The 22,431-nt window shown below is 47.3% G+C and overlaps 1 protein-coding gene across 2 annotated transcripts in view; it reads right to left on the reverse strand.

Annotated features, from left to right (window-relative positions):
- Positions 1-22,431, reverse strand: part of CDK16 (cyclin dependent kinase 16) — a 75,386-nt gene that overhangs the window by 13,948 nt on the left and 39,007 nt on the right. For both annotated transcript variants that reach the window (XM_068248691.1, XM_068248690.1), the window contains 6 exons: positions 14,266-14,328; positions 14,054-14,177; positions 5,575-5,695; positions 4,185-4,282; positions 3,618-3,723; positions 1,838-1,880 (listed from right to left, as the gene is read on the reverse strand). In XM_068248691.1, the coding sequence (XP_068104792.1) occupies positions 1,838-1,880; positions 3,618-3,723; positions 4,185-4,282; positions 5,575-5,695; positions 14,054-14,177; positions 14,266-14,328 (555 nt within the window). The remainder of the gene's footprint in view (positions 1-1,837; positions 1,881-3,617; positions 3,724-4,184; positions 4,283-5,574; positions 5,696-14,053; positions 14,178-14,265; positions 14,329-22,431) is intronic.

The following is a 22,431-nucleotide window of genomic DNA, read 5'->3' on the forward strand; positions in this document are numbered from 1 at the left end:
TCACTTCCTATTTATCTGACTGCTCAATCCAAATCTCTTTATGTGGTAACCTACCTCTCCCATTCACCCCCAATGTGCTATTTTGGGACCTGTGCGATTTTCTCTTTACATCTCTTATTAGTAAATGTTAATCCTCCTCGGCCTACAGTACTAGTTGTATATGGATAACACCCACATTTAGTTATTAGCCTCTTACTTACCTTCCTTTGCCTCAAGGCTAGACTTTTCCTGCCCCTAGGCCAAATTTCTTCTGGCTCCCCTTCCATGTGCAACAGCCCCCCCCCCCCTCCCCACTCCATGTGCAGGCCCCGATTCCATATGTAACACTTATGCACAGCAGCCCCTCCCCACTCCATGTGCAGCCCCTATTCCCTAGGTTCTCAATGTGTGGTACGCGTACCCCAGGGGGTACTTCTGATGGTTCCATGGGGTACTCAGGCTTGACATACTTAACCAAGAATAACAAATTTAGAGTTTTAGAAAATGATAAATCTAACTTGAACAACACCAAATCAGTATTTTATCTAATTAAAAGCAATAGTAAATGCTTGGAAATTGTTTAGGACCAATTATCATGTGCTACCATTAAATATATATTTGTCAAGGGGTACTTGTGATAATTTTGACTATACTAGGGGGTACTTGGTGAGCACAGGGTTTTAAAAGGGGTACATACCAATAAAATGTTGAGAAACACTGCCCTATTCCATATGTAACATTTATGCACAACAGCCCCTCCCACTCCATGTGCAGCCCCCTATGCATATGTAATATTTATGTAAAACAGCCCCTCCCACTTCATGTGCAGCCCCCTCTTCCATGTGCAACCCCCTCATCCATCCACCGTTCCACTTTTCCATGTTTAGCTAGAGATGAGCGTAATGACTTAATTACGATTTCGCGAAATTTCACGTAATTAGTGTAATTACGATTATGGCCGTAAGTACATAATCGTAATGAAGAAGGATTACACGAAATTCCGCGTAAGCGTAATTTTCGTATTACAGTGGGTATCGCGAAATTACGTTTGCCTTGCATGCAACCGTTTGTAAGCGTAGTTACATAACGTAATTTCGCGATAGTTCATATTACTGTAAGCGTTAATTTTCGCGTCATTTTCGCGTTACGGAATGCTATTTCGCATATAAAATTCGCCATGTAGTGATATTTCGCCATGCAGACGAAAATGCCTTTGGCGAAAATTCGCGAGCAACCCTGCTACCAAGTAATTACGAAATTCGCGAAATTACGAAGAAATGCGAAATTACGTTATGGTTTAACACGAAATTACGTTATGGTTTAACGCGAAATTACGTTATGAACGAAACGCGAAATTACGCGTTGAAAATTACGCTTACGGTATTTTCAATTACGATTTTAATGGCAATTACGCTACCATAATTTCGCATCGTAATAGCAAATTTCGCATGCGTAATTATAGTAACGCGAAATTTTCGGCTCAACACTATGTTTAGCTTCCCATTCGCAGCCTTGTGTTTCAGGTGAAACAAACCTCCTTGCCTTAGGCCTGGGCCTTTGTAGCCTTCCCAGAAAACCAGCACTGCTATTTCCTCAGTAGTTTCATCTTGTCTATCAGCCATCTCGTCACAGAGAGCTGAGAGGTAAATGAAAATCAATTGGTGGAAAATTCTGCCCCAAACTGTTGTCCACAGGATTGAATTCTGATCCCCACAGTCCACATTTCCGTACATGTAAGGCTGATAGGACAGCTCCTCTTTTCCTCTCGTTAGTTTGTACTTGTTGTGCCAGCATTTTGTATTGTACAGCGATGCATAATAGATGGGTGCTTTATAAATAAATAATCTCTCCTGCTTACCTGTAAGAGCTTACAAAGTAGATTTGCCCCATCTGAATCCAGCCTGTTAAGAAGTAAAAAGTCTACTTAGCTGAGCATCAAAGACACATTAGGCCAGGTGAATGAAGATCAGTGCAAAAGAATTTGGAGCAAAAATAAAGGCATTGCTCAGAGCAGAACCAATCGGGTTCCTTGTTTAAAGCCTGGAACACACTTTCAATTATGATTGGCTACTCACTGACCAATTTTACCACCTCCGTTTAGGAGGAGGGTCAACAGATATTGAATACTATGAGCAGATTGTGTAGCAGATTGAGGTAATACAATTGGTCAGTGATTGGCCAATCATAATTGAAAGTGTGTACAAGGCTTAAGTTAGGCTGAACTGATTGACCTGCGTAACTGCTTTAAGGGGCCCATACACCTAACGATTTTCCCGCCGATGTACAGCCGTTTCGATCACAGTGATCGAAACGGCTGTGAAATCGCCGCGCACACCGCTGATAGAACGATCGATTTCCGTCCGAAATAGATCGTTCCCGTCGATTCCCGTCGACCCATCCGGGCGGAAGACCGACGCAATACATCGGGTAATACATTACCTGCTCCAGCCGGTGCGAGTCCCCTGGTCTTCTTCTCCGCTTCGAGCTCCAGAACTACACAGAACTTCCTGTCCCGGCAGAAAGTTTAAACAGTAGAGCGCCCTCTACTGTTTAAACTTCCCCTGGACAGGAAGTTCAGTAGCCGGAGCGGTGAAGAAGAAGACGACAGCGGGGAGTTGCGCCGGACCGGAACAGGTAATGTATGCGGGGGGGGGCGGTAGCAGCGGCAGCTCCACAGATTGTGATCGGTTTCAGGCTGAAATCGATTCACAATCTGTTTGCAGTAAAGGTAGCCATACGATCCCTCTCTGATCAGATTCGATCAGAGAGGGATCTATCTGTTGGTCGGATCTGATGGCAAATCGACCAGTGTATGGCCACCTTTACTTTTGCTCCACTTTGCTTTAAAGAGGAACGAAAGATGGTAGTGGGGGGTGGGGATAAATCAAGACATTGCTACACTGATCAAGATAATAATTCATGTTGTTTACACCTCCCTGAGCCTGCAGGTCAGCACGATTACTGCTGGCAGGCATGAAAAACACAAAAACAAAACAGACAGCAGAAACAGACAGTCCTTTTCTATAAATACATCCACTAACAATGGCTAAAAGGCCAAAAGGTTGGTTTATATATACTTGCTAGGCATTTGGCAACAGCCGTTCTCTCCCACAATACAACCAGGTTTACAGACAGGAAACTGTCATGGCCATGACATCACACTGTGGGAGGGGTTTCATCACAATATCAGCCATACAGACATCCCTGATGATCTATTTGAGAAAAGGTAAAGATTTCTTGTGTGGTATTGGCTACTAGTTAGGATGAAGTTGAATATTGCATTAACCTGCCTGACGGTAACCCCAAGTCAGGCTTGGGGCAGAAAACCGCAGCTCAGAGCGGTAACCCCCGAGTCTGACTCATGGTAGCCGCAGGGAGGTCTTTGCAGAGTGCAGCGGGCGTTTTTACTCACCTCCCCAGGATCCAGACGCCGGTAGCCATTCTCCTTCCTGTCCTCCGAGGCTCTGCATCCCTCGGGTGAGATCGCAGTTTGTGGTCTGAAAGCGTGCTAAAAAAATGCACCACTTTTAGACCCTAAAATACGGTAATAATCATACCGCCAGGAAGGTTAAAGTTCCTCTTTAAACCTGTCTAATCACCCTCAGCTTTGAGAAAATTTGAGTATCAGCTGTCCATACCTGGGTGCGTGTTTCTGGATAGGATCAGGGTAATATTTGGGGTAACTGTAGGATTTAAATTCTTCATTAGATAGGATACCAGGCCACGTTTCTTCAGTAGGTGTCCCTGTAAAGAAAGGAGGCATATTGTAAATGCTCGTTTCACAAACGCACCTAAAATGCAATCTCTGCACAGAACAATTACTTTATCATAGTTACCAGCCTATTTTGAGTAAAATGAAATTGTGTGGGTGTGGGTGTGGGTGTGTGACCATCACTTGAAAATGTCTTGACTGATTTTAACGAAACTTGGTGCACAGATCCCTTATTACCTGGGATATGTTATGTTTTGTGGGTCTCGCGGCCCCTCTGCATACCTGGGCGGAGCTACAAACAGCCAATCAGATTTCACCCACTGGTGTCCATGGGAAAATTTAGAAGGCTGTCATTCTCACAGCAATAAGGCACACTTGATCACTTGGCGTTTTTGAGTTCTGGCAGCACATTCACATGCACACACATCCGATATTATATTTGTATAGATATATATCTCAACAGTGGCATTTTAAAAACTTGAATGTAGTTTACCGAGTATCCGAAATATAAAGTGCAACTGTTCCTCCACAGTGGATCCTGGGAAAAGAGGTCGTCCCGTCACCATCTCATAAAAGATGCAGCCAACGCCCCTGAAAGCAAAGGATTTGGGATGTAAGCGATACCTCAAAGTAGGCGTGTCAAAACAGAGATAAGGGAGCTGACATTTTTCTTTAATGCTGGGCATACACAATGCGTTTTTTTTCTGCTCGATTCTCCGCTTGATCGATTTTGCTATGGGCTCCCTTGCCATCCTTTTCAGCTGCTCAGTTCTGGTGCTATAACTGCAGCTAATCCAGTCAGTGGCGGCCAGCCGTGGGCTTCTGCACATGCACAGCTCGGTCGCGCCCCCCCCCGTGCCTTGGAACGTTCTGCACCTGGGCAGTACTACTGCGCAGGTGCAAAATGCTCCCGGATGCAGAAGCTCGATGACGGGTGTGCTCGCGGCCAAGCCATACGTGCACAAACAAAAAGTGTCGCCGGATTAACGGGAGGCATAGCGCAAGAACGGAGGGGCCGAAGGGGACAGCAAGGGAGCCCGCGGTCCTCAGGGGGCTGGAGGAAGCCCCAGGTAAGTATAAATACACCCTATTACAGCATTTCAGGTTCTCTTAAAGTGTAACTGTCGGGCATAAAATCAAAAATCTATTCTTATTTTTATCTGGTAAACAAGTAATAAGGATGCTAATCAGGCAATCCAAAAGTTAAAATCTCTATTACTTTTCTTGATTATAAATGATCATTCCCCAGTTTACCTGACTCTTATTTGGTACGCTGCAGCAGGAAGGAAGTTGCAGGGCATGCTGGGTTGTCTTTTTTTGCTTCTTTATTTCCCCTCAGACTTAACTAATGCACAGAAGCAACAAAGCACAACCCAGCATGCCCTGCTACTTCCTTTTTGCGGCAATGTACCAAATAAGAGTCAGATAAACTGGGGAATGATCATTTATAAACAAGAAAAGTAAAAGAGATTTTTTACATTTGAATTGCCTGGTTAGCATCCTTATTACTTGTTTACCAGATAAAAATAAAGAATTGATTTTTTATTTTATGCCCGACAGTTACACTTTAACATTTCAGCTTGTTGTCCTTTATATAAAAGAGTCATTAGGTCATTCTTTGGCTTCAGGGTTTAGCGAGTCGGTACCCTGAGACTAGAACCTTCTACTTTCACTGACCACATGTGTGTTCCAGATTACCGACTCACTAAAGTACTGAAGACAGCAGGATAAGCAAGATCTGGCAAGGGATTTCGAACATCTGAGAGTCAGCAATGATGGCTCCCATATTTCTGCAATGACAAGTGTACGTTATAGGAAGCAGCAATGCATTCTGGGAGTTTAACTGCTGTAGACCCAGGTTGTCGGACTGTACTTCTACTTACCACATGTCAATCTGGGTGGAGTACTCTGTGGACCCCAGAAGAATATCAGGCGGTCGGTACCACAGCGTCACCACTTCGTTGGAGTAGGTCTTGGTGGGGATCGATTTTGCTCGGGCCAAGCCTAGACATAGAAAGAAAAAAATATTAAACAAAGGGAAAATCCCCCAATATCATTATCCAATCACAATACCTCCCATGTTCACTTAAAGGATACCCGAAGTGACATGTGGCATGATGAGATAGACGTGGGTATGTACAATGCCTAGCACACTAATAACTATGCTGTGTTCCTTTTTTCTTTCTCCGTCTGAAAGAGTTAAACATCAGGTATGTAAGTGGCTGACTCAGTCCTGACTCAGACAGGAAGTGACTACAGTGTGACCCCCACTGATAAGAATTTCCAACTATAAAACATCTTTCCTAGCAGAAAATGGCTTCTGAGAGCAGGAAAGAGAAAAAGGGACAATAGTTCATAGATTTTAGCTCTTGCATACTTCAATGAATGTAGAACTAGTAGAAACAGAAAAGCACAAGGACACCGGGAGCCCGATATCGAGTATTATCGTTGCGTAAATTGGTCTATTATGGTGAAAATATACTCACAATTCTGGGTTGCTTTTACGGCAACCACCATCAGAGCATGTGGAGAAGTACCGTCTCCACTCGGCCTTGTCGGTCGCCGTTCCCGGAGGAAAAAATACCACTATAGAACTATAATGATATAACCCCACGTTGTGAGGTATTAAGTATAAAACACTGTGGGAGGCGCCCTTACGAATCAGAATATATAGCACAACATAAATATATATCACATAGGTAAGCGTAATACGTCTTACCTGGTGCGAAGACTCAAACACATAGAGTAGTAGAATTCGAATTTATTTATTGCACTGGGGACAACGCGTTTCGCGACCACAAGTCGCTTCTTCAGGTCAAATAACGTGCTGTATGTCAGGGGCACCCACGCTGAGCATCCCTGACATACAGCACGTTATTTGACCTGAAGAAGCGACTTGTGGTCGCGAAACGCGTTGTCCCCAGTGCAATAAATAAATTCGAATTCTACTACTCTATGTGTTTGAGTCTTCGCACCAGGTAAGACGTATTACGCTTACCTATGTGATATATATTTATGTTGTGCTATATATTCTGATTCGTAAGGGCGCCTCCCACAGTGTTTTATACTTCAATGAATGTGTCATTGAGCAAAAAAAAAAAAAAAAAAAAACTTAAAAAAACTTAAAAAGTAGATTTAAACATAAAATAAAACTGGAATATCTTAAAAAGTCATTTTTAGGAGAAGGAAGATAGATACAATCGTTTATTTCATTAGTTTATTTTCGCTTCGTGTGTCCATTAAGGTAGCCATACATCAGGCAACTTGGCTACCCTCCTGATCTTCTGCCTCTAATACTTTTAGCCAGAGACCCGGAACAAGCATGCAGCAGATCAGGTGTTTGACATTATTGTCAGATCTGCCAGGCAACTAGCATTGTTTAAAAGAAAATAAATATGGCAGCCTCCATATCCCACTCACTTCAGGTTACCAGGTTGATCGCTAGTTTTTAGTGAAAACTGATCAAAACTGCCAGGAATCTACTGCCCCAAAACGTCCTATCAATCCAATTTACATAGATTTTAACTTAAAACTGATTGAAAGTATTGAGTGGATATGACAATTTGTCAATCATGGGCAGGGCAGGATTGGTGGTAGATCGATGGACCATAGCGTTGCACTGCATCAAACAATGCAGCTCTGTGGTTAGATAAATTTTCAATAGATATCTTGCTGGAATCTATTGATAATCGATGTGCCCTGTGTGGAAGGAATTAATTAATCGAATCAGAATCTGAATGGAGAGTGATCGATTGGATAGGCACATCAGCTCATAGTCAACAATAAATCGTAAACCGCTGACTGGACTGTGAGCTCCTCTGAGGACAGTCAGTGACATGACTATGTACTCTAATGTGCTGCAGGAGATGTCAGTGCTGTATAAATACATAATATTATGGGAGGACATTAGACTATGACTATGGTAGGATTAAATTGTGATCTCCTCTTAGGACCGTCAGTGACTCTGTAAAGTGCTGCAGAAGATGTCAGTACTATATAAATACATAGTGATAATATGGTAGGACATTAGACTATGACTATGGTAGGATTAGATTGTGAGCTCCTCGGAGGACAGTCAGTGGCATGACTATGTACTCTGTAATGTGCTGCAGAAGATGTCCGTGCTATATAAATGCATAATAATAATATGGGAGGACATTAGACTAGGACTATGGTAGGATTAAATTGTGATCTCCTCTTAGGACAGTCAGTGACTCTAAAGTGCTGCAGAAGATGGCAGTACTATACATAGTGATAATATGGTAGGACATTATGCTGGATACACACCATGCGTTTCCGCGTTCATTGCATCTGTCGATACGCATCGTTTCGATTATTTCCGACATGTCCGATTCACGTGTCGATTGATCGTTAGGTCGATTTGCCATACTTTACATGGCAATCGACCTAAAAATCATCGAAATGCACTCGGAAATGCTGGGAAATAATCGACACGTATCGACGGACGTATTCGACGCGGAAACGCATGGTGTGTATCCAGCATTAGACTAGAACTGTGGTAGGATTAGATTGTGAGCTCCTCTGAGGACAATTAGTGACAGGACTACATACGCTATGTAAATCACTGCAGAAGAGGTCAGTGCTATATAAACAATAATTCTCTGACTACTGCTTCACCAGTATGGCAATTATCATTCATAGTTCATAACGTTCTATTAAAGGATCAATCAAGAAATAGGATACTGACATTATTTAACATTCTGCATGCCTGCTTACTGTGCTTATTCTCTGGCTAAAACGCTTTCCAAAGACCCACTCAACAAATAAAACCTGCAAATCAAGTGAGTCATGAGATTTATCTGAGTACTTCAGGCACTTAAGCATTCTAGCCCGAAGATCAGCATTACAGTCTGGCCATTAAGGATGAACATAACAGTGTGGATGTTACGAGGATGCCAACGGCAGCTCCACATTCTTTACTTCGATAGGCAAAATGTAGGTCTGAACCAGGGACAGTTGTTCTGTCCTCGAGTGACAGAAGTGATTCCCATCTTATGCGAGTTGTGCTTTCCAAAATATACTAAAAACAGTGGTGGAGGGGCTCTAAAAGCATAACTATACAGGATCTTCTCAAAAAAATTAGCATATTGTGATAAAGTTCATTATTTTCTGTAATGTACTGATAAACATTAGACTTTCATATATTTTAGATTCAAATACACACAGCTGAAGTAGTTCAAGCCTTTTATTGTTTTAATATTGATGATTTTGGCATACAGCTCATGAAAACCCAAAATTCCTATCTCAAAAAATTAGCATATTTCATCTGACCAATAAAAGAAAAGTGTTTTCAAAACAAAAAAAGTCGACCTTCAAATAATTATGTTCAGTTATGCACTCAATACTTGGTCTGGAATCCTTTTGCAGAAATGACTGCTTCAATGCGGCATGGCATGGAGGCAATCAGCCTGTGGCACTGCTCAGGTGTTATGGAGGCCCAGGATGCTTCGATAGCGGCCTTAAGCTCATCCAGAGTGTTGGGTCTTGCATCTCTCAACTTTCTCTTCACAATATCCCACAGATTCTCTATGGGGTTCAGGTCAGGAGAGTTGGCAGGCCAATTAAGCACAGTCATACCATGGTCAGTAAACCATTTACCAGTGGTTTTGGCACTGTGAGCAGGTGCCAGGTCGTGCTGAAAAATGAAATCTTCAACTCCATAAAGCTTTTCAGCAGATGGAAGCATGAAGTGCTCCAAAATCTCCTGATAGCTAGCTGCATTGACCCTGCCCTTGATAAAACACAGTGGACCAACACCAGCAGCTGACATGGCACCCCAGACCATCACTGACTGTGGGTACTTGACACTGGACTTCAGGCATTTTGGCATTTCCCTCTCCCCAGTCTTCCTCCAGACTCTGGCACCTTGATTTCCGAATGACATGTAAAAGTTGCTTTCATTCACTTTGGACCACTGAGCAACAGTCCAGTGCTGCTTCTCTGTAGTCCAGGTCAGGCGCTTCTGCCGCTGTTTCTGGTTCAAAAGTGGGTTCATGCTTCCATCTGCTGAAAACCTTTATGGAGATGAAGATTTCATTTTTCAGCACGACCTGGCACCTGCTCACAGTGCCAAAAACACTGGTAAATGGTTAACTGACCATGGTATGACTGTGCTTAATTGGCCTGCCAACTCTCCTGACCTGAACCCCATAGAGAATCTGTGGGATATTGTGAAGAGAAAGTTGAGAGACTCAAGACCCAACACTCTGGATGAGCTTAAGGCCGCTATTGAAGCATCCTGGGCCTCCATAACACCTGAGCAGTGCCACAGGCTGATTGCCTCCATGCCACGCCGCATTGAAGCAGTCATTTCTGCAAAAGGATTCCCGACCAAGTATTGAGTGCATAACTGAACATAATTATTTGAAGGTTGACTTTTTTGTTTTAAAAACACTTTTCTTTCATTGGTCGGATGAAATATGCTAATTTTTTGAGATAGGAAATTTGGGTTTTCATGAGCTGTATGCCAAAATCATCAATGTTAAAACAATAAAAGGCTTGAACTACTTCAGTTGTGTGTATTTGAATCGAACATATATGAAAGTCTAATGTTTATCAGTACATTACAGAAAATAATGAACTTTATCACAATATGCTAATTTTTTGAGAAGATCCTGTATGCTATAGTATAAGTGAGAAGTGAATGCCTTGCCTTCTCAGAAGGACAAACCATGTATAATGTAAAAAAAAAATATTTATTCATGCGTGTTAAAGCACTGCATTTCACGGGCTTTGGCCTGCTTCCGCAGGTCGATACAAGTGCCTGAAATACAATGGTGTCGAGTATGAGCGCCTCTCATTAGCCTTAAAGTGAACCCGAGGTGAGAGTGATATGGAGGCTGCAATATTTATTTCCTTTTAAACAATACTAGTTGCCTGGCAGTCCTGCTGATCTATTTGGCTGCAGTAGTGAACTGAATCACACCAGAAACAAGCATGCAGCTAATCTTGCCAGATCTGACAATATTTTCGGAAACCCCCGACCTGCTGCATGCTTGTTCAGGGTCTGTGGTTGAAAGTATTCGAGGCAGAGGAACAGCAGGATAGCCAGGCAACTGGTATTGCTTAAAAGGAGATAAATATGGCAGCCTCCATATTATTCTCACCTCGGGTTCCCTTTTAAGGGAACCTAAACTGAGAAGGATATGGATTTTTCCTTTCCAAATAATACCAGTTGCCTGACTCTCTTGCTGATCCTGTGTCTCTAATACTTTCAGCCACAGCCCCTGAACAAGCATACAGATCAGGTGCTCTGACTGAAGTCAGACTGGATTAGCTGCATGCTTGTTTCAGGTGTGTGATTCAGCCACTACTGCAGCCAAAGAGATCAGCAGGGCTGCCAGGCAACTGGTATTGTTTAACAGGAAACGTCCATATCCCTCTCAGTTTAGGTGCACTTTAATTAACATTAATTTTTTGTTTTGTTTTAAAATTACAGGTTTACTTTAAATGTGGGTATTACCTGTGTGTAAAATAGTTTATCTTTAATTCAGAGACTAATCGGCAAATGTAATCATCGCCAGCCACAGTAATAGTAATAACATATAGTGCTTGGCTCCTGTCGGACTCAAAGCACATGAGAGCTGCCCTCTCAATAGGCCACCCTGCGGTGTCAGGGAGTCTTGCCCAAGGACTCCTTGCTAAATAAGTACTGACCCTAGCCAGGACTTGAACAATGGTCTCTTATGTCAAAAGCAGTAGCCTTAACCTGTACAATATGCAGCCCCAATAGAAGCTCTCTCCCTGGTCTCTTCCTCTGCTAAAGTGTCTCATCAGTTGTTGCCATGGTGATGTATCGATTCAGCAGAGGAGGAGGGGTAGCAGAGTGGATAGGATAGGCAGAGAGCTTCTCCTGTGGCTGGCAAGGATTACATTTGCAGATTAGCACTGCATTGAAACTATGTATATTTGCATAAAGTTTGCACCAATTCAGGAATGGTCAGCATCTCGTTGGCTAGCTCTCCGCCCAGCCCCCCCCCCCCCCCCCCCCAGGTCAGCACATCATTGGCTAGCTCTTCTCCCAGCCCTCCCCCTTGGTCGCATGTCACTGGCTAACTCTTCTCCCAGCCCTCCCCCTTGGTCAGCATGTCACTGGTTAGCTCTCCTCCCAGGCCCCCCTCCCCTTGGGCAGCATGTTACAGGTAGCTCTCCTCCCAGGCCTCCCCCCTTGCTCAGCATCTCACTGGCTAGCACTCTACCCAGCCCTCCCCCTTGGTTAGTATCTCACTGGATAGCTCTCCTCCCAGTCCTCCCATTTGGTCAGCATGTCACTGGCTATCTCTCCTTCCAGCCCTCCCCCCTTGGTCAGCATCTCACTGGCTAGCACTCCTCCCAGCCCCTCCTCCCCCCCCCTGGTCAGCATGTCATTGGCTAGCACTCCTCCAAGCCCCCCCCCCTTGGTCAGCATGTCACTGGCTAGCTCTCCTCCAAGTCCTCCCATTTGGTCAGCATGTCACTGACTAGCTCTCCTCCCAGCCCTCCCCCCTTGGTCAGCATGTCATTGGCTAGCTCTCCTCCCAGGCCTCCCCCTTGGTCGGCATGTCACTGGCTAGCATTCCTCCCAGCCCTACCCCTTGGTCAGCATGTCGCTGGCTAGCTCTCCTCCCAGGCCTCCCCCCTTGGTCAGCATGTCACTGGCTAGCTCTCCTCCCAGCCCTCCCCCCCTTTGGTCAGCATGTCACTGGCTAGCACTCCTCCCAGCCCTCCCCCTTGGTCAGCATGTCACTGGCTAGCTCTCCTCCAAGTCCTCCCATTTGGTCAGCATCTCACTGGCTAGCACTCCTCCCAGCCCCTCCCCCCCTGGTCAGCATGTCATTGGCTAGCTCTCCTCCCAGGCCTCCCCCTTGGTCAGCATGTCACTGGCTAGCATTCCTCCCAGCCCTACCCCTTGGTCAGCATGTCACTGGCTAGCTCTCCTCCCAGGCCTCCCCCCTTCGTCAGCATGTCACTGGCTAGCTCTCCTCCCAGGCCCCCACCGGTTAGTGTCTCACTGGCTAGCTCTCCCCCTTGGTCAGCATGTCACAGGCTAGCTCTCCTCTCAGCCTTCCCCCTTGGTCAGAATGTCACTGGCTATCACTCCTCCCAGCACTCCCCCCTTGGTCAGCATGTCACTGGCTATCACTCCTCTCAGCCCTCCCCCTTCGTCAGCATGTCACTGGCTAGCTCTCCTCCCAGGCCTCCCCCCTTGGTCAGCATGTCACTGGCTAGCTCTCCTCTCAGCCCTCCCCCTTGGTCAGTATCTCACTGGCTAGCTTTCCTCTCAGCCCTCCCCCTTGGTCAGCATGTCACTGGCTAGCTCTCCTCCCAGGCCTCCCCCTTGGTCAGCATGCCACTGGCTAGCTCTCCTCTCAACCCTCCCCCTTCATCAGCATGTCACTGGCTAGCTCTCCTCCCAGGCCTCCCCCTTGGTCAGCATGCCACTGGCTAGCACTCCTCCCAGGCCTCCCCCTTGGTCAGCATGACACTGGCTAGCACTCCTCCCAGCCCTCCCCCTTGGTCAACATGTCACTGGCTAGCACTCCTCCAAGCCCTCCCCCTTGGTCAGCATGTCACTGGCTAGCTCTCTTCCAAGTCCTCCCATTTGGTCAGCATGTCACTGGCTAGCTCTCCTCCCAGCCCTCCCTCCTGGTCAGTATCTCACTGGCTAGCACTCCTCCCAGCCCCTCCCCCCCTGGTCAGCGTGTCATTGGCTAGCTCTCCTCCCAGGCCTCCCCCTTGGTCAGCATGTCACTGGCTAGCATTCCTCCCAGCCCTACCCCTTGGTCAGCATGTCACTGGCTAGCTCTCCTCCCAGGCCTCCCCCCTTGGTCAGCATGTCACTGGCTAGCTCTCCTCCCAGGCCTCCCCCCTTGGTCAGCATGTCACTGGCTAGCTCTCCTCCCAGCCCTCCCCCTTGGTCAGCATGCCACTGGCTAGCTCTCCTCTCAACCCTCCCCCTTCATCAGCATGTCACTGGCTAGCTCTCCTCTCAACCCTCCCCCTTCATCAGCATGTCACTGGCTAGCTCTTCTCCCAGGCCTCCCCCTTGGTCAGCATGCCACTGGCTAGCACTCCTCCCAGCCCTCCCCCTTGGTCAGCATGTCACTGGCTAGCACTCCTCCAAGCCCTCCCCCTTGGTCAGCATGTCACTGGCTAGCTCTCTTCCAAGTCCTCCCATTTGGTCAGCATGTCACTGGCTAGCTCTCCTCCCAGGCCTCCCCCTTGGTTAGTATCTCACTGGCTAGCTCTCCTCCCAGGCCTCCCCCTTGGTCAGCATGTCACTGGCTAGCTCTCCTCTCAGCCCTCCCCCTTCGTCAGCAAGTCCACTGGCTAGCATTCCTCTCAGCCCTCCCCCTTGCTCACCGAAGTCGGCCAGCTTGAGCTCTCCTTTCTCATTGATTAACAGATTTTGTGGCTTCAGATCTCGATGAAGGACTTTACGCCGGTGACAATACGAGAGGCCGCGGAGCAGCTGGAAAAGAAAGAGCTGCGGGAGACATAGACAAAGTTTATTATCTGTGGTGCTACAAAGAAACGTTTTTCAGTACACAAGCCTATAACCTCTACAGCCTCACCTTGATGTTGTGCAGGTTTATTAAGTTCCCACAGTCATCCAGATACTGCTTCAAATCTTTGTCCTACACGGGCAAAAAGCAAGACAAAATTATTACAGCACTGTACAGAGTACATAGTCATGTCACTGACTGTCCTCAGAGGAGCTCACAATCTAATCCTGCCATAGTCATAGTCTAATGTCATACCATATTATTATTATTATTATGTATTTATATAGCACTGACATATTCTGCAGCATTTTACAGAGTACATAGTCATGTCACGACTGTCCTCTGAGGAGCTCACAATCTATTCCCTACCATAGTCATGGTCTAATACCCTACCATATTATTATTATGTGTTTATATAGCATTGGCATCTTCTGCAGCACTTTACAGAGTACATAGTCATGTCACTGACTGTCCTCAGAGGAGCTCAGTCTAATCCTACTATAGTCATAGTCTAATGTCTCCACCATATTATTATTATTATTATTATTATGTATTTATATAGCAGTGACATCTTCTGCAGCACTTTATGCAGAACGGGGGGAGCGGTGGGCATGACGAGAGCATCCTACACATGCCTGTTCCCCAGTTAACTTTGTCACAGCGCTAAGGTATCCTTTAACCTCTTCCCAACCGCATCACGCCAACGGGCGTGGACGCGGCGGCAGCCCCAGGACCGCTTAACGCAGATCAGCGCAAGATCCTCGTGGCCGCGGTTTGCGGGCGATCGTGGGCACCTATTCACGCGCCTCCCCGCTCTGATGGCGGAGCTCCGCCTTCAGTCTCCCAGCAGCGGCCGCCACTGGGAGACTGTTAGACTGTGAAAGCGCCTTCTTTTATTGCTGTACAGCACTGCAATATAAGACAGCGCTGTACTAGGGACAGCCCTGTGACACAGTTGTCCCCTGAAGCCTATGACAGCCGATCACGCTGATTTGCTGGCGGAGGGGAAGATGGGGGGAACATAAAAATAAAGAAAAAAATAGTAAAATTTAATAGTAACATAAATAAATAAAGAACTATTGACAAAAAATAAACACTGGGGGAGCGATCAGACCCCACCAACAGAAAGCTCTGTTGGTGGGTAGAAAAGGGGGGAAGAAATCACTCGTGTGCTGCGTTGTGCGGCCCTGCACAGCTTAAAGCTGCAGTGGCCCATTTACAAAAAAATGGCCTGGTCTTTGGGGGGGGGGGGGGGTTTCAGTTAACACTGCAGTCCTCAAGTGGTTAAAGAACACCAGGAAAGACTCAAAAAGTAAGTATCTGAGAATCTGTTTTAAAAGGACAACTGTCCTTAGAAGGATAAGGAGGCGGCCATATTTATTTTCTTTTAAACAATACGCATTGCCTGGCCAGCTGATCTACTGCCTCTAATAATTTTCAATCAACCACAAACTACCATCAAGTCTTCATATCACACTATACTTTATTGAAATAGCAATACAAACCCCCCAATATCCCCCATAAAACCGTGAGCCTACAGTGATTCTCAGCCTAGACATACACAGCCGGCTGTGTCAAACATGCTTCTCAATCATCCTGTGTCCACACACACCAATGTCTTTATACTCCCGGGAGTGTCTCTCCTGTTAGCTCAGACTAATGGTATAAAGTGTGTCCATACAGGAATTCTTTGGTCCAGATTGCTTAGCTGCCAGTAGAAGTCCTTATCCTGATAACAACAGCTCCAAGGAAATGCTCCACTTCTACTGTATAATTAATTAGGCAGTTCTTATCATATTGCAAGATATTAGGCTGCGGGGGGAGCGGGTAACTAGCATGCAGTATAACTAGCGGTGCCCGGAGGGCTCTCACCACCTCCTAAGGACAGTCTCCCGTGGGCAGCACTAGGCTCATCGGACCACTGCATCATTCACCTGATACCCACCTACAAGAGACGCCTGGAAACTGCAAAACCAGTCCTAAGATCCAGCAAAGTATGGTCAGATGAGGCTAAACTTCAACTTCAATCCTGCTTCGATTGTACGGACTGGAAGGCTCTGGAAACACCGAACCTAGATGAGTGGGTAGACATTGTATCCTCGTACATCAGCTTCTGTGAGGACCAGTGTGTACCTACAAAAATCCGCAAACACTACCCAAACAACAAACCATGGTTCTCCAATAAACTTCGGCACCTGCGCACTAGCAAGGAACTGGCGTTCAAGTCGGGTAACCGTGAGGAGTATAGGAGGGCAAAAAACACCCTAAACAGGGAACTGAGGGCCGCCAAAAAGAACTACGCGGTAAAACTGGAACAGAACCTCTCCTCAAGGGACACAAGGACTGTCTGGAAGGGGCTTAAGGCTGCCACGAACTACAAGCCCCCACCCCAGCACGCAACCCCCAGCTCCGAGCTTGCTGAAAACCTCAGCGAGTTCTATTGCAGATTTGAGAACCTGCCAGCTCCAGCTAGGCCCCCTGAGCCTCCTGCCCTCTCCCCTGACTTAGCTGCCCCGCCCCCAAGCCCACCCCCTCTAGCGGTGAACAAGGATGATGTCAGGAAACACTTGTCAAAGTTAAATGCAAGGAAAGCCTCAGGCCCAGACAGAGTTTCACCAGCCTGTCTGAAAACTTGCGCGCAGCAGCTTGCTCCTATTCTCTCATCCATCTTTACCAAGTCCATCCAGGAAGGCAGGGTCCCTGCTTGCTTCAAAAGGTCCACAATCATCCCTGTCCCCAAAAAACATGGTGTCTCAGACCTCAACAATTTCAGGCCAGTGGCTCGCACATCTGTCATCATGAAATCCTTTGAAAGCTTGGTTTTGCCTCTCCTCAAGCTATCCACTGAGTCCCTGCTGGACCCGTTCCAGTTTGCGTATAGAGCAAACAGGTCTACTGACTACGCCATAAACATCTGCCTGGAACTCGTAAATGAACACCTGGATAGACCTGACTCATACGCCAGGATCCTTCTATTTGACTTCAGCTCGGCGTTTAACACCAGGGGCGTCGCTAGCCCTGTTTTAGGGGGGCACGTGCCCCCAATCTTTCCTGGGGTGCCACGGATCTCCGCCCGGCCGCCCCCTCTGTCAAGACTCAGCGGCTCCCTCCAGCCGCCGCGTCACTGACAGTCTCAGACCTCAGGATCAGGCGGCGAGCCGGCGACCAATCGTGCGGGCGCTAGGACCCAGCGCCCGCACTGATATGCGGAAGTGACATCACTTCCGCATATCGAGCGGGTGCGTCCAGCGCCCGCTCGTACATCTGGTCGGGTCGCCGCTGATCCTGAGGTCTGCTGAGAGGTAGGGGGGGAGCGGCGGCGGCTAGAGGGGGGGCCTCCCTGTCACTCACTCCCTAAAGGGGCTCCCTGGCACGCACTCACTGCCTAAAGGGGCTCCCTGTCACTCACTCACTCACTCACTCCCTAAAGGGGCTCCCTGTCACTCACTCACTCCCTAAAGGGGCTCCCTGTCACTCACTCACTCCCTAAAGGGGCTCCCTGGCACGCACTCACTCCCTAAAGGGGCTCCCTGGCACTCACTCACTCCCTAAAGGGGCTCCCTGGCACTCACTCACTCCCTAAAGGGGCTCCCTGGCACTCACTCACTCCCTAAAGGGGCTCCCTGGCACTCACTCACTCCCTAAAGGGGCTCCCTGGCACTCACTCACTCCCTAAAGGGGCTCCCTGGCACTCACTCACTCCCTAAAGGGGCTCCCTGGCACTCACTCACTCCCTAAAGGGGCTCCCTGGCACTCACTCACTCCCTAAAGGGGCTCCCTGTCACTCACTCACTCCCTAAAGGGGCTCCCTGGCACGCACCCACTCCCTAAAGGGGCTCCCTGGCACGCACTCACTCCCTAAAGGGGCTCCCTGTCACTCACTCTCTCCCTAAAGGGGCTCCCTGTCACTCACTCCCTAAAGGGGCTCCCTGGCACGCACCCACTCCCTAAAGGGGCTCCCTGGCACGCACCCACTCCCTAAAGGGGCTCCCTGGCACGCACCCACTCCCTAAAGGGGCTCCCTGTCACTCACTCACTCCCTAAAGGGGCTCCCTGGCACGCACCCACTCCCTAAAGGGGCTCCCTGGCACGCACCCACTCCCTAAAGGGGCTCCCTGGCACGCACTCACTCCCTAAAGGGGCTCCCTGTCACTCACTCACTCACTCACTCCCTAAAGGGTCTCCCTGTCACTCACTCCCTAAAGGGGCTCCCTGTCACTCACTCACTCCCTAAAGGGGCTCCCTGTCACTCCCTAAAGGGGCTCCCTGGCACGCACTCACTCCCTAAAGGGGCTCCCTGGCACGCACTCACTCCCTAAAGGGGCTCCCTGGCACGCACTCACTCACTAAAGGGGCTCCCTGGCACTCACTTCCTAAAGGGGCTCCCTGGCACTCACTCACTTCCTAAAGGGGCTCCCTGGCACTCACTCACTCCCTAAAGGGCCTCCCTGTCACTCACTCACTCCCTAAAGGGCCTCCCTGTCACTCACTCACTCCCTAAAGGGGCTCCCTGTCACTCACTCACTCCCTAAAGGGGCTCCCTGTCACTCACTCACTGCCTAAAGGGGCTTCCTGTCACTCACTCACTGCCTAAAGGGGCTCCCTGGCACTCACTCACTGCCTAAAGGGGCTTCCTGTCACTCACTCACTGCCTAAAGGGGCTCCCTGGCACTCACTCACTACCTAAAGGTGCTCCCTGTCACTCACTATCGGGGTCCCTGTCACTCACTACCTAACTGGAGGCGCCTGTCACTCACTAGCTAACCTGGGGGTCCCTGTCACTCACTACCTAACTTGGGGGGGCTACCATATTAAGGGGGCATTCTGCCTATTTATGTGAAATGCTGTATATTTATGTGCCTCATGACTGCTGAATGTGTCTTGTTGGGAGCCTTATGATTTGTTGGGGGCCTCATGATTGCTGAATTTGTCTTGTTGGGGGCCTCATGATTTGTTGGGGGCCTCATGATTGCTGAATTTGTCTTGTTGGGGGCCTCATGATTGCTGAATTTGTCTTGTTGGGGGCCTCATGATTTGTTGGAGGCCTCATGATTGCTGAATTTGTCTTGTTGGGGGCCTCCTGATTTGTTGGGGGCCTCATGATTGCTGAATATGTCTTGTTGGGGGTCACATGATTGCTAACTGCGAGACTATGGGAAAAGCTGAATCCTTATCATATGAGACAATAGCATTAAACCTACTTTTTTAGCGTTTTAAAACAGAAAATAAAACTGGGAGGTTCTAAAAAATTGAATACATTTTTCAGGAGTAGGATGGATGAAATTGTTTATCTTCACAGTTTATTTTCAACTTGGATTTTCCATAATGTTCATGTATGAGTTAAAACGTTTGTACAGTATTTAGTTTAAATTGCTGTTGCCACTTTGCGATAGATACCGGTAAGTGACTTTTGGGTTGCAGTTTGGGCACTCGGCCTCCAAAAGATTCGCCACCACTGTCCTAATCTGATGTCCCACCATTGCTAGGTTCATGTAAATTTGTCTCCACCCGTTACCACACCTATATTTTGGTCCATGGCCCACCCATTTTTTGGTGCGGCGCGATAAGCACGCCGCACAACGTGATCGTCATATTTTTGGCACGCTAGCTGCAGTGTGCTGAATTCTGCTGCCTACAGTATGTACAGTATACGCTGTTCTCTAGTGCTTGCACTGTGTGCTGATTTACCTCCAGTGTGTACAGTGTAAGGTGTTACTCTGTGCCTTTATTGATTGTAAACCAGCTGTATTGTATGCTGATCCCTGCTACTTTCAGTATGTACAGTATTAGCTGTAAAGCCTGGTACACACATACAATTTTGATTAGCCAATTTTAGCTCTGTTCATAAAATTCATTGTCTGTTGGCCCACTTACTGCACGGGGGTGGGAAATTGGGGGTCAGTGATTGACCAATCAAAATTGTATGTGCGTATACATCTTTGATCTATGCCTATACTGATTGTAAATCATCGAAATAAAGGACAGGGGGCTCCGTCCAATATTTCGATGGGCAGGCCCGTTATCCGTAGCTTACACCGCTGCTAAGTTCATGTACATTTGGCCCCACCCATGGCCACGCCCACTCACCGCATGGCCACGCCCATTTTTTGCCTCCCCGCCTGGTGCCCACAGGTGCCACTGATCTCCAAGGACCCTAGAAACGCCCCTGTTTAACACCATCAGCCCCCAAATACTTCGAGAGAATATTGCTGCCCTCGGAGTCCACCCTACCCTTCGCCTCTGGATCACAGACTTCCTAAGCGACAGATCCCAGGTCGTCAAGCTGGACACTATCATCTCTCAACCAAGGACCACGAACACAGGGGCCCCTCAAGGTTGTGTGCTGTTGCTGTTCCTATTCTCCCTATACACGAACAATTGCAGGTCCACTGTCAAACTCTGTCAAAGTCATCAAGTTTGCGGATGATACCACCATTGTTGGCCTCATCTCTGGGAATGATGAACAGGAGTATCGCCTTCAGGTTGACAGAATTTGCCACAGGTGTAAGGAGAACGGCCTGGTCTTGAACACTGGAAAAACGGTTGAGATGATTGTAGACTTTAGGAAACATGCCACCACCCCACCCCCGATCAGCATTGATGGCATGGTAGTTGAGAATGTTCCCTGCACACGCCTCCTCGGCACAACAATCTCTAAGGACCTGACTTGGAAAGCCAACACAACCTCCACCCAGAAAAAGGCTCAGCAGAGACTATTTTTCCTACGTCAACTGAAGAAGTTCAGTATGGCCCGCGAGCTTCTGACGAGCTTCTACACAGCCACAATTGAATCTGTCCTCTGCTCCTCCTTCCTGGTCTGGTATGCTGGCTCCTCCGCCAGCGACAGACACAAACTGCAGAGGGTCATCAGATCAGCGGAGAGAATCATCGGGAAACCACTCCCCTCTCTTGATCAATTCTTCAACTCAAGACTGCGCTCCAGAGCTCAAAAAATAGCTAACGATCCGTCCCACCCAGGCTTTCGCTTCTTCAGTAGACTCCCTTTAGGCCGGAGATTCCGATCCATCTACACCAGGACCACAAGGCACAGGAATAGTTTCTTCCCCTCAGCCATAAACTACCTGAACTCTTAAAAGGCCCTTTTCCACTAGCAATCGCAATCACAAATCACAAACGCCAGTGATTGCGATTTTTCATTAATTCTGTTATGCGATTGCGATTTTCATTTGCATTGCATTATCATTGTAAAAATCGCTCCAGCAAGCGATTGCGATTTGCGATTAGCGATTTCCAAATCGAATCACTGTAGTGGAAAATACTTCTCGTGATTTCTATGATAAAGTAACAACCCTAGCGATTTAAAAATCACTAGCGATTTGCGATTCAGCAATCGCTCTAGTGGAAAAGGGCCCTAAATCTGACCGCATGGAAGCATATTGCTATGTGAATGTATCCAAATGTGACCAATTTCTGTAACTGTATCTTTATATTGTTGATGCGTGCATGTAGTTGTATTGTATGTCCTGTTCTTTTTCACACTTGCCCTGTACTTGCCAAACCCAATTCCGGGTACGGCCCAGTCGTGCTTGGAGTAATAAAAATAAAAATATTCCGATTCTGATTAGATTCTGATTAGGAAGTAAAACATGAAAAAATGGTTCTGGTCCCTAACCTCCCTGGTGGCATTGACCAGCCTAACTCCACCAGGGAAAAATAGCTGAAACTGGTAGGGATGAGTCAGGCTCCTCCAGCAGTTGTAAAGCTGGGTCCCGTTTTTTGCATGCATTTTTTCACATAAAAATTTGCATTAGTATGCAATTTTTTTGCAGGATTTGCAAACCTGCATGCCCAAATTTGCACACAAAACATAAAAACTGCACGTTTTCTGCCAAAAAGCTGATGAGTGAGGAAATTGTGGCCCAACAGAAAGGGAAAATTAAATGAAATTGTATTTTTTTGACATGATTGTGTTTGAAACTTTTATTATAATCAAAACGAATACTAAACGCTTGCATGACAAATTTTGGTCAGTTACAGGCAAAAATTTCATGAAAATGAATGGAAATACGTTTTGCCAAGAAATCCTGCAGAAATTGAATGCCAGGGAGGCTAAGGGGCCAGAGCCTGTCCGTTCTGAATGAGTTAGGCCTCCTTTCCACAGGCAGCTGATAGGCAGTGAAATGTCCCTCAAACTATCACAACTGCTCACTGCTGCCTGGAAACTGCATGCTGCTGCCTGGTGACTGCTCGCTGCTGCCTGGTGACTGCTTGTTG

Source organism: Hyperolius riggenbachi, chromosome 8, assembly GCF_040937935.1.
Source record: "Hyperolius riggenbachi isolate aHypRig1 chromosome 8, aHypRig1.pri, whole genome shotgun sequence".
Taxonomy (NCBI): Eukaryota; Metazoa; Chordata; class Amphibia; order Anura; family Hyperoliidae; genus Hyperolius; species Hyperolius riggenbachi.